Below are 15,753 nucleotides of genomic sequence, written 5' to 3' on the forward strand. Positions count from 1 at the left end.
TAGCCTCCTCGATCTGTAGTGCTTGTCCCTCTTTGGGGGATTTTTCCCAATAGTAGTTAAAGTCCCCAACAACAACCATTTTGTCATATCTCGAGCGCAGATCCTGAACCAATCTAGTAAAAAGAACCGGAAAATCAGGCGACGCCCAAGGCGGTCGGTACACCACCAAAAACACCACACATACCGCCCCCCGCCTGAGCTTTACCCCCATAACCTCTGCTCCCCCTAGGGTTTCGGAAAGAAACCTTTCGGCGCGGAGACGTGCCTGATAGAGGAGAGCTACTCCACCTCCTTTCTTAGCTCCCCCCCTATTGAAATGGAGTGCCAGATAATTATCTGGTAGGGCCGCCACTAAGTCCGGCGCCGAGCAATCCTCCAGCCATGTTTCGGTGAGCGCAAGGGCATCTAGCTCCCCGTCTTCCAGAAGTGAAAAGACCTCCAACTTATGGCCCTGCAAAGAGCGCGTGTTCAGCAGGCCATAGTTTAGAGTATGAGTATTAGAGTGGCTCTTCTCTGCCGCTCTCTCACCCGGAGCGTCTTCGGCGCGAAGGCTGAGCAGGCGTTGCAGTCCTTACTCTGGTGGTCGACCGGTAGGCAGAGGTTGCAGACCGGATGCTGGTCCTTCTGCGCGAACTTGTGGTGGCAGTTAGGGCAGAACTTGAATGGCGTCTTGTCCATTGCGCTCAGGGCCTCTAAGAAAATGTTGCAAAACCTCCTTTCTTCGCGCTCCTGATGTAATCTATTCCTTTTTATTGTGATATCTTCGTAGTAGTTATCGACGAAACTCGCTTTTCTTTCTTCTTCCTTCGATTGTAACTCTGGAGCTTCCCGATGACGATCCAGACCCAACGGCGGAAAAAAGAATCTGAAGATGGCGCCCCAAAGGTGGGACTTCCGCAGGAAGCACGACGACGTCACAGGAGGTGCACCAAATGGTGGGTCGTCGCCGCCCACCTGGGCTACAAAAAAAAGAAACAAACAAAGAAAAGACTACGAATCCGGACCCAACCACAAGATCGCGGAATAATGCACAGCATAGTGAATCCAGAAAGATTCACGCTGCAAGAGTGTATGTACAGAGTGGTACGTCTGTTCCGGAATACTCTCCAAAGGAGGATAGGTTGTTGCTTGACCATCGCGGAGAGACCCACATCCTCGATCTATCGCAAATAAATAAACCATACACCTGACCCTTTATTCACTCTCAGAGCAGCTTGGACCATTGACCTTGGTAGCCTGGACGATGAGGACTGGCAGGATGCGGTACAGAGTCCTAGCTAGATCGCAATCGCTCCAGATTCAGACTGGTGCTGCTAAAAATCCTACACTGTACCTACTATCCCCGCGCACACCTATACAAATGGGGCAGAATCCAGTCAGCGCTATGCATGAGGGGGTGCCAGCAGGAGGGCACCTTCTTTCATATTTTGTGGGAGTGCCCCGAGATCATTCCCTTCTGGGTGAAGGCTAAAGAAATCATGTCCAGGGTTGTGGGGCAGGCAGTTCCGATGGATCCGAAGTGGCTCTTATTGATGGTCAAGGGTGACACTGCATGGTCTAGGTATGTGGAAATATGGTTGGTCCCGACTGCGGGAGTGGCAAAACAAAATATTGCTAGGTCCTGGGGGGCACAGTTACACCCGCATTTGGAGGACTGGAAGCGAGACCTTGACTGGTTCCAAAGAGCGGAAGAAACAGTGTACAAAAGAAGGGGGGGTGCTAAAATATGGAGAAAGTGTGGGCGCTCTTGTGAAAGTACAGAGATTCTGGGACACTCATGGAGGGGTGAGGGTGAAGGAAATTGCTAATTGTCATTGTTCCCTTATGATTATCTTCCTGCTGTTTTTTGCAATATCTCCAAATGTAGATTGTTGGTACTACTTTGTACTGTATGGTCTTCTGAGCATTGTGAATAAAAAAAAATAAAAAAAAGAAATAAATAAAAAAATAAACAAAAAAAATTCCGGGGAGCGAGACAACCTAAATTTGTTTTAGATTTATTAACAACGAAAACCAAAGCACTCAATTGTGAAGAAACAGTGAGGACTTATGTTGAGCTATTACTTTATTGTGAAGATGTATAGATTCAATGATCTTCAGTACATTTATGTTTCACAAAATTCACATTCTTCAGTTCTTGATATTGAATAACAGCCAACACGGGTTTCGTAACAGTGACTTTTTCAAGGCTTGGAGGTATTGAAGTATATACTGTAAGCAAGTCGTAGCTAGTATGTTGTTCTGTCGACTAGTCATATGTTGCTAGTAATACATGGGGTTGTAGACTGCAAACAAAGCGTGGCAAGAAATGAACGATCTAGTGTAGGATCATATGCGTCAGAAGCAGTTCTAATGTTTTCAGAACAGCATGTAAAAGATTGCAGTCTCACCGTGGTGTGTACCAATGAGGGGGACCTTGATAAGCCCCTGTGCCTGGCAGAATCACTTCCGAAACGTAAGGCAGCCTCAACAGAACAATATACTAGCTAAGACTTGCTTACCTTCTATACCTCCAAGCCTTGAAAACGTCACTGTGTAGGCTGTTATTCAAAATCAAGACCTGAAGAACGTGAATTTGGTGAAAAGTAAATGTAATGAAGATCACCGAATCCACGCCGCTTCACAATATAGAAATCTCTTCTTAAAATCAAGCCCTCATTGTTTGGTCTCTAAACGTTTTTTTACGCAATGGAGTGCTTTAGTATACCTTGTTATAAAAGTATTGCAGTGGATCTTTGGTCCTATTGTAACTCACACCTTCGGTAGTAGGGTGCGGGATAACCTCAGAAGCACCACCAACATTTTCTGTGCTCTGCATGTATTGCTACATTCCTACTACAATTTGCACACTCATACGAGGTGCGATTATTAGTCCATTACTACCTTTTCCTAAATTTATTTTAGATTGAGTAAGTTCTGTTATTAAACACTGTTATTGCTGCCCAGTTGTAAGCAACCTCAAACTGGTGATAGCAGAGGCCTACACCCGGGTATCAGGACAACCTCAGTTCAAAGTAAGAAACATCACTGCCATAACCACATTACAAAGAATGAAAAATGAACTAAATGAAATACTTTGCAATAGTCCAGGTAATTGATCCCACATTCAGCCTTTCTGTGGGATGGCATTGTTGTCTGTGCAAACCATACAAGTCCAAGCCACTTCAGCCAAGCCTGCACCGCTGTCCTGCCTCTATACACACTCAACCACCCCATTCTCTGACACACTTGCATTCTTGAAAGACTAACCTAGATCGGGCAAAGAGCACGTTATAAACCGATTGCTCATCCTCGGAAAGCTTCAATCGATGCACCTCACAGCGTCGCTGTGGGAGGAGTACCTAAGACAAAGGCAAAATCAGATGAGAAAATCTTTAATACAGTAATGTTCATTTCCTCACAAAAACATAGGCTAGGCAGACATTATGTAAGGAAAAAGGAAAAGTCATCTCCCCCCTGCTGCTCATGGTATGCTTCAGTGTTCCTGCCATCTTCCACCGCTCACAGCCACTCTCAATTGATTCTACTTCCTTTTGACATGCAAAAGGAGCTCTATTGTTACACTGCAGTGAGAAAATCGGCCCATTACTTGCCCAAGGTGTTTATAACTTGCTCACAGTCACCTCACTCCCCCTCAGTTCCTTCCACACTTCACAAACCTGTTCCCCATCTCTCCTTAACCTGCGAACTACAACTGTAGGAACACGAGGGTCTTTAGCAAATACCTCTTATTTCACCCCTGACCACACCCTTACTCTCACCCTTTTCCTACTTACACAACAAGAATGAGCAAAGCTGAAGATACAAGAAGCATCTGCAGGATGTTGCAATGGGCAGCCTGAAGGCACTTTGGCTGCTCTCGCCTGTCCCCAGGTAGAGGGAAGTGCAGTCATGATGCCATCCAATGTCATTTTCACACACATCTAGCCACAACTCCACCAGCCACCCAGAGATGGAAATACTTTGAGCACAATCTTTATCCTATGCCATGACCATCTTCCGAGGAATCCAACGATCACCCTCTACCCATCCAAAGATCGCATACCAGGGGTTTGCCAGTGGAGTCCAGCTGGTCCTTGGTTCTACGCAGCAGCAAGTTTTTCGTTAGAATATTCAATCTCTCTCCTCCTTTCTTGGATCCATTGTCCACCTGGTTCTTCCACAGCTTGAACTCATCGAACGGAGAGCAACGAAGAAACCTAACATAGGGTGTGAATATGCAAATTATAATCAAATTATTTTGCAACAAATGGTATTGTATTGAATTCAACAATGTTTGACACATAGCCCCTTCATATGCACTTCTTTACAAGTTCTTAAATCAAAAACAGCAATCATCCGCCCTCCAACGCCTCCCCATTTACTCTCTACTTCCCAGGTCTGTGGGCTTGATAAGATCCTCGGTAACAGTCTACAATTAGTTGTAACCGCACAAAACCGAGCACCCCCGTACCGGCCGCCACTGGGTACATATTCGATCTTATGGGATTTCCATACCAGTAATAGGTCTAAAAGCTTCGCATTATTCCAAAAGAGCTGGAGTGTCGGGGAGGAGAACGAGCTATGCAGCAGATCACACCCCTCACCACATTCCTTGCAGCAGCGGTCTGCTATTCTTCCTCTTAACTGGGCAAAGGTACCATAGAAACAACAATTTCAAACTGATCTTCCCGTGATGTCCTCAGACGTTTGATGTAAACATCCTATTGCATATTTCACGTTACTGTTCACTGACATTTAGAAGTGGAATCATAATCAAGCGGGCCCGAAAGTTTGAAGGAGCAGCTTTACAGTTGCAAGTTCACAGCTGTATCCACCAGTCGAGCAGAAGGACCCAGTGCCTTCATTGTTACAGTCTCTCAATGTCTAATCGCAAAATTGTGCTTGTACTGCAGGAAAGGCTTGCGGTTCGGTTTTCAAAACAGGTGTTGATTCTCTGGCGAACCCTCCAGTATAGTCTCCAGCCAGTTGAAGGCAAGGGTACAATTAAGGTTCATGTGAATTGAGAGGAGGGCACAGATTGATTATCAAGAAACCGTTCTGGTGAGCTGAAAGCAGCATCCACAAACAGACCTATTTTATGTTCCACATGATTCTATGCTGAATGTTGCATGAAATCGCGGGCTCTCGCTCTGATGCAAATGAAAGGCAGAGCGGGCATCCCTGCTTTGTCCCTCTTTGTAGAAGTATTAGTCCAGGCAGAGTATCATACTGGATAGGAGTCTTTCAGAGGCATTCTAAGCTCTTTGCAGCTGGTTCAACTGGGCTAATGGGAGGTGTGCTGAGGCACCACAGGGAGACGACCAGCCTTGACTTGACAGCTGCCTCTATCACCAAGATGCTGGGTGAATGTGTGAGCAGTGACAGTGCGAGTATACTGATGATTGCAATGATTTGCCAGCTAGCCTACTTGATAGCTGAATGCATCAAAAGTGGTACCCAGGTTGTAAGAAACTGGCTGTATATATACTGCACCAAAGTGAGGTACAGTGTGTATAGAGTCCAAGGGTCTCCGGGAGTTTGGCAGAGGTTAAAGTTAGATAGAAACTTACTCTCTGAAGTGGTAACTTGGTCAATCAGTAAGGCAGTATCAGAGGGCAGTGTTAAGCATTTGAGGCACACACTCAGCCAGCAAATGAATTCACACACTCAAGAACTGAACTCTAGGCCAATTGTTTTTGTATAAAAAAAATATACGGTCTTATTTTTTAGAACCAAGCAAGCCTGGTACAGGTAAGCATATAAATACTTTGCAGTAGTAAATTACTTGTATTATCACAGTTCAAAATTGCAGTACAACTTGTTCTGATTTTTGTTACAGTTTAAGTAAGCAGTTTGCAACACATTGCAGGTATGGAACATTCGACTGAATGGGCTTTTTAAGTAAAATGCAGTTAATTACTTTTCAGATTACTTTTATTAACACAGGGCTGGATCCTAGATTCAGCCCTGGGACATTTCCTGAAAACAGGTGACTAAATGAGTTTTAGTTAGAGGTACGATTTTTAAAGAATATTATTGCATTTTAAAAGTTAACACTTAAAAAGCTTTTCACATTGAATCACCAATGTAATCCTATGGGAGGAAATTCGCTTGGCAGGTAAGTTATGTTAACGATACTTTCTTACTCCGTGCTGGATCCCTGGATTCAGCACTGCGACATTTCTTGATAACAGTTGAGAAAATGAGTTTTGATTATTCGGCTGATTTTTTAGAAGTATGACTTTTAAAGAATATTATTGCATTTCAAAAGTCGACACTTTGACACTTATTCTGCCAAAAAGTTTCAATGTTATTCTATGAGGAAAAAGAGGTTATCGGTTTCCAGGTAGGTAATCGTCTTTGGAGTTAGGGTCCTGGGGTTAGACTCGGGGGTCTCCCAGGGTCAGTGATGCACTGTTGTTGCACCCCCAGTGGCACTAGGGCGGCCGGATGCAGAGTGTTGAGGCCCAATGTTATCCTATGGAGGATAGGGGTGCTCCGGTTGGTGGCTGCTGGCAAGCAGGCCACGGGGTTGTGGGAGCAAAGCACCTAGGGTTAAGCTCAGGGCAAGTTGGGGACCAAGTTAGCACCAAAGGAGCAGCGGCAGTAAGGCAGCCGGGTGCAGGGTGCTGTTTGGAGGTCGGGTGCCCTGTTGATTTCAATGGAGATTCTGCGGGACAAAAACACTGCAGGCTCTGGGACGAGGATCCTCCAGGAGTGACCACCACTTCGAGGGGAAAGTTGGGATGTAGAGGGGTGGTTAGGCACCGCTGGGTTGGGCACACAAGGCCGTGGGGCGTCGGGTGCAGGGGTGCCTTGGGACATCGGATTTTCTTACCCGCTCTGGTCGCGGTAGAGGGGGTCCTCTGGATTGAGGCTGCAGGCGTCGTCAGGAGGCTTGAGGCAGGTCAGGGGTCACCGGATCTCAGGTCAGGATCGCCGGGGGGACCTCCTAGTGGTATTTGTCCACTCGAGCTCGGGCCGGATTCAGCGGGTGCAAAGTGTACAGGATTCACGGTTCCTGCCTGGCACCAGAAGCTGCAGTTCAAACACGTCCGGTGTTCACGGGAGAAACAGCTTGGAAAGTGAAGGCAGGCAAGTCCTCCGGGGTTTTAGAGGTTGCTGTCCGCTGGACACGCCGGGGTTTTGCAGGAGCATGTTCGAGGGGAGACAGGCCTGTAGGGCTGGGGCCAAGTCAGTGGGCGTCGTCCTCTGGTTAGCTCTGCACGGCTTCTCGTCCTGCTCTTCTTTTTCTTGTGGTTGCTGGATCTGAGGAAGGAAGGTTCAGGGTCCCCCTAAATAATAAATTTAGAGGCGTTACAGGTGGTAATGGGCAGAGACAAATGGGTCCCTTCCCTGGGTTGGGAACACCCCCTATTCTGCCACTCTCCAGTGGGAGGGGGGCAGGAGCCTGGAGCCTGTCCCCGGTTGGCTGGGTCCCCCATCCTCAAGATGGCAGGGACTCTAGGTTATGCTTTGCTTCACCTCGCCTCCCCCCTCCCCTTTTAGGGATGGAGTTGGCAGAGGTGGGCACACCTTTCTTCCTTCCCGATGGTTCTCCCACCCAAAGTGGGGTGTAGAACCAGTGGGGATAGTTGCTGAAAGCAGCAAATGGTCTGGAGAGGCTCACAAAGGCGGCAAGCCTTTGAAGCTTCTCCTTCGTGAACCCTGCCCATCCTGGGGGAGGAGGCTTGGCACCTCGTCTCAGGACGGGCATTGTTTCAGGCCCCTGAGAGCAGCAAGCTCTCGACCCAGGGGTCCAGAAACATTTCTGGTGGTGGCAGCCTGCGCAGCCACTCAGTCAGGTCACTGGAAGTTGGTCGAGTTTCAGGGGCATCTCTAAGATGCCCTCTGTCGTGCATTTTATATTAAATCCCACACTGGCATCAGTGTGGGTTTATTGTGCTGAGAAGTTTGACACCAAGCATCCCATTCTTCAGTGTAGCCATTATGGTGCTGTGGAGTTCGTGTTGACGATCTCACAGCACTGCACTTACAGGGCCACAGGAGAGTGGCAGGATAGGGGGTGTACCCACCCCTTTACCTACCTTTAACGCCCCTAAATTTAGTATTTAGGGGCACCTTGAACTTTCCTTCGTCAGATCCAGATTCCGAAAGAAGATCAAGAAACAAGAAGACCTGCTAACAAGAGGAAGACACCAACTGCTTTGGGCCCAGCCCTTCCGGCCTGTCGACCCTCAAACCTGCTCCATCCCGGCACCTCTTGTGGCCAGCAACCTCAAAAACCTCGGAGGACCGGACTGCCTTGTCACTCTGACTACCTGAGACTCAAACGAGCAGTGTGTAGGAAAGTGGCTCTGTATATACTGTTCCCAAATAGGTACAGTGCGTACAGAGTCCACAGTCCCCAGAGGTTTGGCAGAGGCTAAAGTTAGATATAACCTTACTCTCTAAAGTGGTAGCTTGGTCGAGCAGTAAGGCAGAATCAGAAGACAGTGTAAAGCATTTGTTTAACACACTCAGTCAGCAAATGGTATCACACACTCAAGAACTGAACTCTAGGCCAATGGTTTGTATATAAAAATATATGGTTGTTTTATTTTAGAACCAACAATAGGTATCAAAATATACTTTCAAAGAATGAGATGCTTTAGTTAAATACTTTTCAATAGGCAATAGTCTTTTGAATGCAATAGTTACAGTTTGTTGCAATTGGCAACACAAATCAAACACAATAATACATTGAGCTCAATGGGAAATTCTAAGTAAATGCAATTGATTACTTTTAGGATTACTTTAACTCCAGGACTGGATCCTAGATTCAGTCCTGGGACAGTTTCTAGAAATAGGTGAGTAATGAATATGCTACTTACCAGTATGCATCTGTTCTTGGCATGTAGGGCTGCTGACATTCATATCTGTGCATAGATCGCCGCCTAGTGTTGGGTCCGGATGTTTGCACGTTGTTGTCCTGGAAGAGTCTTCGAAGTATCCTTGGATAGGTGACTCCTCCCCTGGACTACAGTGCGCATGGGCATCCTCTCCATCCTCAGATTGTTTTTCGCCATTGTGGCAGTGATGGAGTAGATACAGAAAGTGATGACCATGCTTGCAGTAATTCTGAGAGCTGCAGCTGCGACAGGCGCCGGGGAGGAGGGAGGGCGATATGAATGTCAGCAGCCCTACATGCCAAGAACAGATGCATACTGGTAAGTAGCATATTCAGTTCGAGGCATGTGGGCTGCTGAATTCATATCTGTGCATAGAATACATAGCAGTGCCCTCTATTAGCGGCGGCTACCCGTGCCAGCTGCAGCGGTCTGAAAAAGTGTTTTGAGAACAGCCTGTCCTACAGCTGCCTGCTGTTTTGACTGCACATCTACGCAATAGTGTTTTGTAAATGTGTGTGTAGTGGACCATGTGGCTGCTCTGCATATATCATGCAGGGGAATATTTCCTAGGAAGGCCATGGAAGCCCCCAACTTACGTGTTGAGTGGGCTCGTGGTGGAATAGTTAATGTGCGTTTTGCCTTTTGATAACAGATTTGAATACACTTAACTATCCATCTGGCTATCCCTGCTTTGGAGATGGCGTTACCTTTGTGGTGTGGGGCAAAGGCAACGAACAGTTGTTTTGTCTTCCTGAATGGTTTAGTCCTGTCGATGTAGTACATGAGGGCCCTCCGTACATCTAGTGTATGTAGTGCCCTTTCTGCAACAGTTTGTGGGTTCTGGAAGAAAACGGGCAGTTCAATAGTCTGGTTCATGTGGAACTGCGATATTACCTTGGGCATGAACTTGGGGTTGGTACGTAGTACGACCCTGTTGGCGTGAACCTGAATAAATGGCTCTTGAACGGTTAGTGCCTGGAGTTCACTAACTCTTCTGAGGGAAGTGATCGCTACTAGGAAGGCCACTTTCCAGGTAAGGAATTGAATCTCGCATGAGTGTAGAGGTTCAAAGGGTGGACCCATCAGGCGTGTGAGGACCAAGTTGAGGTTCCACATTGGAGCCGGTGGGTGACTAGGTGGAATGACTCGTTTGAGCCCTTCCAAGAATGCTTTGATGGCAGGCACTCTGAATAGAGAGAGGTGCTGCCTGGTTTGCAGATAGGCTGATATTGCGGTCAAATGGACACGTCTAGAGGTGTACGCCAGATTGCATCGATATAGGTGTAAGAGATAACAGATGATGTTTTGGATGGATGCGTCCAGCGGGTTGATGTCATTATTACCGCAATAAATGACGAACCTTTTCCATTTGGCTGCATAGCAAGCTCTGGTAGTGTGTCTCCTGGCCTCCTTGATGATGTCCATACAGTCAGGTGGCAGGTTGAGATAGCCAAACTCTAGGACTTCAGGAGCCAGATCGCCAGATTCAGCTGTTGCGGATCTGGGTGCTGAACCTCTCCATGGTTCTGCGTCAAATGCGCGGGTTTGATCCGCAGCCTTTGATGCGGCACCACGGAAAGTTCGAGGAAGGTGGTGTACCACGGCTGGCGTGCCCACGTGGGAGCAACTAGGACGAGTGTCAGGGAGTGTTGTCGGAGTTTGCGGGCCACTAGCGGTATCAATGGCGCTGGGGGAAAAGCGTACGCAAATCTGCCGGACCAGTTCATCCATATCGCATTGCCCTGCGACTGCGGATGTGGGAATCTGGCGGCGAAGCTTGGGCATTTTGCGTTTGCTTGTCGCGAATAGGTCTATCTCCGGATGACCCCACTGCTGAAAGTACGGTTGGAGTACTGATGGGTGTAACTCCCACTCGTGCATTTGGTGGCTGTGTCTGCTGAGCAGATCCGCCATCTGGTTGTCCTTGCCAGGGAGGTGTTCCGCCATGAGGAACATGTTCCTTTGAATGGCCCACTTCCACATGCTCTGAGCCAGATGAGACAACTGTGGAGAGTGTGTGCCTCCCTGTTTCTGTATGTAGTACATTGCGGTCATGTTGTCCGTCCGGATCAACACGACCTTGTTGCATAGATGTACTTTGAATGCCTTCATGGCTAGGAAGATTGCCATCAATTCCAGAAGGTTGATGTGCAACTTCTTTTGTTGTGTTGTCCATAGTCCCTGCACTGTGTAGTGGAGTACATGAGCTCCCCATCCCTGGAGAGACGCGTCCGCTGTCAGTACTATTTGTGGGACAGGCTCTTGGAACGGTCGGCCCTTGCAAAGGTTTTGTGGATTCCACCAATGCAGAGAGTTGTATGCCCGACCGCTCACCAACACTAGGTCCTTTAACTGTCCTTGAGCCTGATTCCACTGACGTGCTAGGCACTCCTGAAGTGGGCGCATATGTAATCTCGCGTGCGGGACTATGAAGATGCAGGAGGCCATCATGCCTATCAACTGCATAAACACTCGCGCTGGAAGTGAGTGATTGGGTTTGAATTTGGAGATCAGCAGTTGTATGCTGTTGATCCTCACTAAATTTGGCTGAGCTGTGGCCGCCAGAGTGTCTATAGTCGCACCTAGGTACTGTTGTACGTGTGCGGGCTGGAGATGGGACTTTGGATAATTCAGTGAGAATCCCAGACTGTGAAGAAGGTGAATGGTGCGGGACATGTGGCTTGCACATTGCTGGGCTGACTTCGCTTGAACGAGCCAGTCGTCTAGGTAGGGGTAGACGTGTATATGCTGCCTCCGTAGATGTGCTGCCACCGTAGCTAGGCACTTCGTGAAAACCCTGGGCGCTGTTGTCACGCCGAAGGGAAGGACTTTGAACTGATAGTGCTGCCCCTGAACAGTGAACCTGAGGTATTTTTTGTGTGAGGGGTGGATGGGTATGTGAAAGTACGCATCCTTGAGGTCCAGTGTGGCTAGGAAGTCTCCCTGCTTGAGAAGCGGAAGGACTTGCTGTAGAGTGAGCATATGAAAGTGCTCTGAAAGAATGTACTGGTTCAGGGGTCTCAGGTCCAATATAGGTCTGAGCGACCCGTCCTTTTTTGGAATTAAGAAATAGAGGGAGTACACTCCCGCACCCTGCTCGTGGATGGGTACGACCTCTATAGCGCCTTTTAGAAGCATACTTTGCACTTCTTGCTGTAAGAGCGTTAAGTGCTCTGAGGACATAGGACGGCTTCTTGGTGGTATTGTGGGTGGAGTGGAGGTTAACTCCAGACAGTAACCGTATTTTATAATATCTTTGACCCACCTGTCCGTGGTGATGGAATTCCACGTGGACAGGAACCTTTGTAGCCTTCCCCCGACAGGTGTTATGTGGTCGGGAGGAAGGGAGAGGGCGTCACTGCTTGTTCTTGGGGGAGGACCTGGTGTTGCCGTAGCCGCGTCCTCTGCCCTTTGTGCTGGAGCCACGATATCCACCTCGGGTGTTTTTATCATAGGTGGTCTGTGTATTGCCTTTGTTATATGTTTGTTGTGACCCCTGTCCTCTACCTGCTCCCTTGTTTCCGGGGCGACGAAAGGACTGAGTTTGTAGTGCGCCCATGGACTTTGCAGTGTCCGTATCCTTTTTTATCTTTTCGAGGGTGGTGTCAACCTCTGGCCCGAATAAATAGTCGGGGTTGACGGGCTGGTTCAGTATATTGTTTTGTACCTCAGGCTTGAATCCTGAGATCCGTAGCCAGGCATGTCGTCGCAACATGACGCTTGTGTTTATGGCTCTGGCAGCCGTGTCTGCAGCATCCAGTGCGCATTTGATGGAAGCGTTCGTTAGTAGCTGTCCTTCTCTGATGAGCATTTCTGCGCCTTCCTTGAACTGGTCAGGGAGATGTTGGAATATTTGCTCCAGTGTGTCATAGTGCGCTCTATCATAGCGAGCAAGGAGCGCCTGAGTGTTGGCTATGCGCCATATGTTGGCAGCTTGGGCGGCAACTCGCTTGCCAGAGGTTTCTAACACCTTGGACTCTTTGTCCGGGGGAGGAGCGTCACCTGTTGTTTGCGAGTGTGCCCTCTTGCGTGCATTCGCTACGACGATGGAGTCGAGTGGTAATTGTCCTCTGATGTAAGTAGGATCCCCAGGTGCTGATCTGTATTTTTTATCAATCCTGGGGTTTATCACTCGTGCCCTGGTGGGTTCTTTGAAAATGTCCTTGGCTGGTTTGAGGACCCCCTTCAACATTGGCAGAGTCTTTACATGTCTTTCTGAGGATGCAAAGGTGTCCATTAGAAAGTCATCTTCGATGGTATCAGAGTGAAGCTGCACCCCATGGTTATTGGCAGCACGTTCGATAAGAGCATTGAACGCCGCAGTATCTTCCGTAGGAGATGTCTTTGCCCCATAGAGTTGTGGATCCTGTGCATCGAGAGGTGCACTGGGGTCTGCAGGGTCGCCCCAAGTTTGATCAGGGTCCTGCTGGTCATCAGGGTCCGTGTCTACATGGTAGGGGACTTGGTCAGCCATGTAGTCCTCCAATGCGTCTGTATCGGAGCGTGTGGGGGAGAACCGGTGTGGATCCTGGTAGGATGAATGGAAGGGTTCATAAAGGAGAGGTTCCGATTCTGCAGGCAACTTCCTTTTTAGTGGGATCCTGAAAGGGTCCAATGGCGGCTCCGAAGTTATCCTTCGGTCCTGGAGAATCATCCTGCCAGTGCCGGCGTCGATGATACGTGCCGGAGACGTCTCAGCAGGTGTGACCGTAGGTTGGGTGACCCGTGTCCTGAGTTGGAACATTTTTGGGATTGTTGACGGAGGCAAGCCGAAGGTAATGTTGGTCGGCACCGAAGAGGCTGCGGGAGCTCCGACCGAACCGGAGCCCGACGTGTCCTGGAGGACAGTTGTGGTTTTGCTGCCTTGCGTCGCACCAGGTCGTACTTGGGGCGCCTTCGAGGCTTTGGCACCGGCCAGGCTCGTAGAGGCGGCCGTAGATTTTTTCGGCGCCGGCGGGTCATCGAGTCGAGGTGAAGAGATCACCGTCGAAGTCTTCGATACCTGAGGCTTAGGTGTCGTCGAGGGAGCGATGTGAGACACAGCAGGCGGTACGGCCCTTGGTGTCGTCGGTGCCGGTAGCCGAGCAGGTTTGTCGGTGCCGATGGCTTTTTTCCGTTTGTCGACTCCAACGTCGCCCGCTTCAAGTTCGGCACCGAAGTCCCTCTTGGTGCGGTCGGTGCCGACGCGGTGCGCTGGCGTCGAAGGCCTCGATCCGACCAGCGCTACTTTCAGTTTCGGTTTCGGTGGAACCTGAGCAGCTTTCGGTTTCGGTTTTGTGGTAGGGAAACCAGCCTGTTTATGTAGTAATGGCTGCCGCTGAACGTCCGAGGCCGGGCCCGAGGGCGGGGCCGAAGAACTGCGGGATGGGTCTCGGGTAAGGCCCGAAGGCGATCCCTCGACCGGAGCCATAGGCTGTGGCACTGGTGTTTGAACGGTTTGAACAGGTAGGCCTTGTTCATCATTGGAGCTACTTTCTTCGGCCCCGAAGGCCTCCTCGTCGTCTCCTACCTCGGTGTCGTCTTCACCTCTGTGGAAGAGTGACTCGCCTTCCTCGTCCGATCCGGGTTCGTGTTCGGAAACGGGACTGGAGGGCAAGACTTCCAATTCCTCGACGTCTTCGGCCTCGCCGAAGATGTCTGTTGGGGCCGGTGCCGTGTGCTGCGCCTCAAGTCTCGCCGCTCGTCGATTCCGCAGAGTCTTCTTGGAGCGGAACCGGGCACAGGCCATGCATGTTGATTCGTCGTGGTCCGGCGAAAGGCATTTGTTGCACACCGGATGGACGTCGATGTGTGGGTACTTCGCATTGCATACCGGACACCTTTTGAATGGCGTCCTGGATTCCATTGTCGAAGTAGTCGATGGACAGGTAAAATGCGAAAGAAGTCGGTGCTGAAAGTTAGTAAACTAACAAATTCTATCGAAACCCGATCGATAAACAGTACCGACGCGAACTAAAGGCCTTTTGGCCTCGAAAAAATATTTTCCTAACTTGAGCTAAGATAGCACATCCGAACCCAATGGCGGAAAAAAACAATCTGAGGATGGAGAGGATGCCCATGCGCACTGTAGTCCAGGGGAGGAGTCACCTATCCAAGGATACTTCGAAGACTCTTCCAGGACAACAACGTGCAAACATCCGGACCCAACACTAGGCGGCGATCTATGCACAGATATGAATTCAGCAGCCCACATGCCTCGAACATACGTTTTAGTTACTGTTGTGATTTTTAAGCAATATTTTGGTATTTTAAAAGTTGACACTTAGAAACTTTTTCTAATAAAATCACCAAAGTTATCCTATGGGAGGAAATTCACTTAGCAGGTAAGTGGGGTTATTGTTACGTTTTCTAACTCAGTGTTGGATCCTGGATCGGGCACTAGTGTACCACCTGTAAGCGGCTGAGAGAATGCGTTTCGGTTATACAGGCGATTTTTAACGAATATTTGTAAGTTTGCAAAATCGACACAAACTTTTTCTGCAAAAACCAGGCAATGTTATCCTATGGAAGGAAATTCAAGTTGCAGGTAAAGTATGTTCTCGTTACTTTTGTAATCCAGTGCTGTGCTCCTAGGCTCATCACTGGGACATCTATCTAAAACATGTAAGTAATTACGTTTTCACAGTTGGTACGATTTTTAAAGAAGATTTGTATTTGCAAAATCGACACAGAAATTTCACAGAAAAACAGTCAATGGTTCCTATGAAAGAAAATGGAGTTAGCGGTTAGTACGGTTGTAATTACTTTTCAGGGTCAGTGCTGGGCACCAAGATCCAGCACTGGGATCTCTCCTCATAGCAGGAGAGTATTTTCGATTTCGTTACTCGGTTGATTTTAGGTGAATATTTTAAAGTTTAGAAACTCCACACTGAAGAATTTAAGTGAAACCAGCCAATGTTACCTTATGGAAGAAAAGTAA

At 48.6% G+C, this 15,753-nt stretch overlaps 1 protein-coding gene across 4 annotated transcripts in view; it reads right to left on the reverse strand.

The window, feature by feature from the left end:
* TTF2 (transcription termination factor 2) overlaps nucleotides 1-15,753 on the reverse strand; it is a 186,546-nt gene that overhangs the window by 60,944 nt on the left and 109,849 nt on the right. For all 4 annotated transcript variants that reach the window (XM_085620975.1, XM_085620976.1, XM_085620977.1 and 1 more), the window contains exons 15-16: nucleotides 4,046-4,199; nucleotides 3,250-3,341 (exon numbers count right to left, since the gene is read on the reverse strand). In XM_085620975.1, the coding sequence (XP_085477101.1) occupies nucleotides 3,250-3,341; nucleotides 4,046-4,199 (246 nt within the window). The remainder of the gene's footprint in view (nucleotides 1-3,249; nucleotides 3,342-4,045; nucleotides 4,200-15,753) is intronic.

The sequence above is a fragment of the Triturus cristatus genome, chromosome 8 (assembly GCF_964204655.1).
Source record: "Triturus cristatus chromosome 8, aTriCri1.1, whole genome shotgun sequence".
Lineage (NCBI taxonomy): Eukaryota > Metazoa > Chordata > Amphibia > Caudata > Salamandridae > Triturus > Triturus cristatus.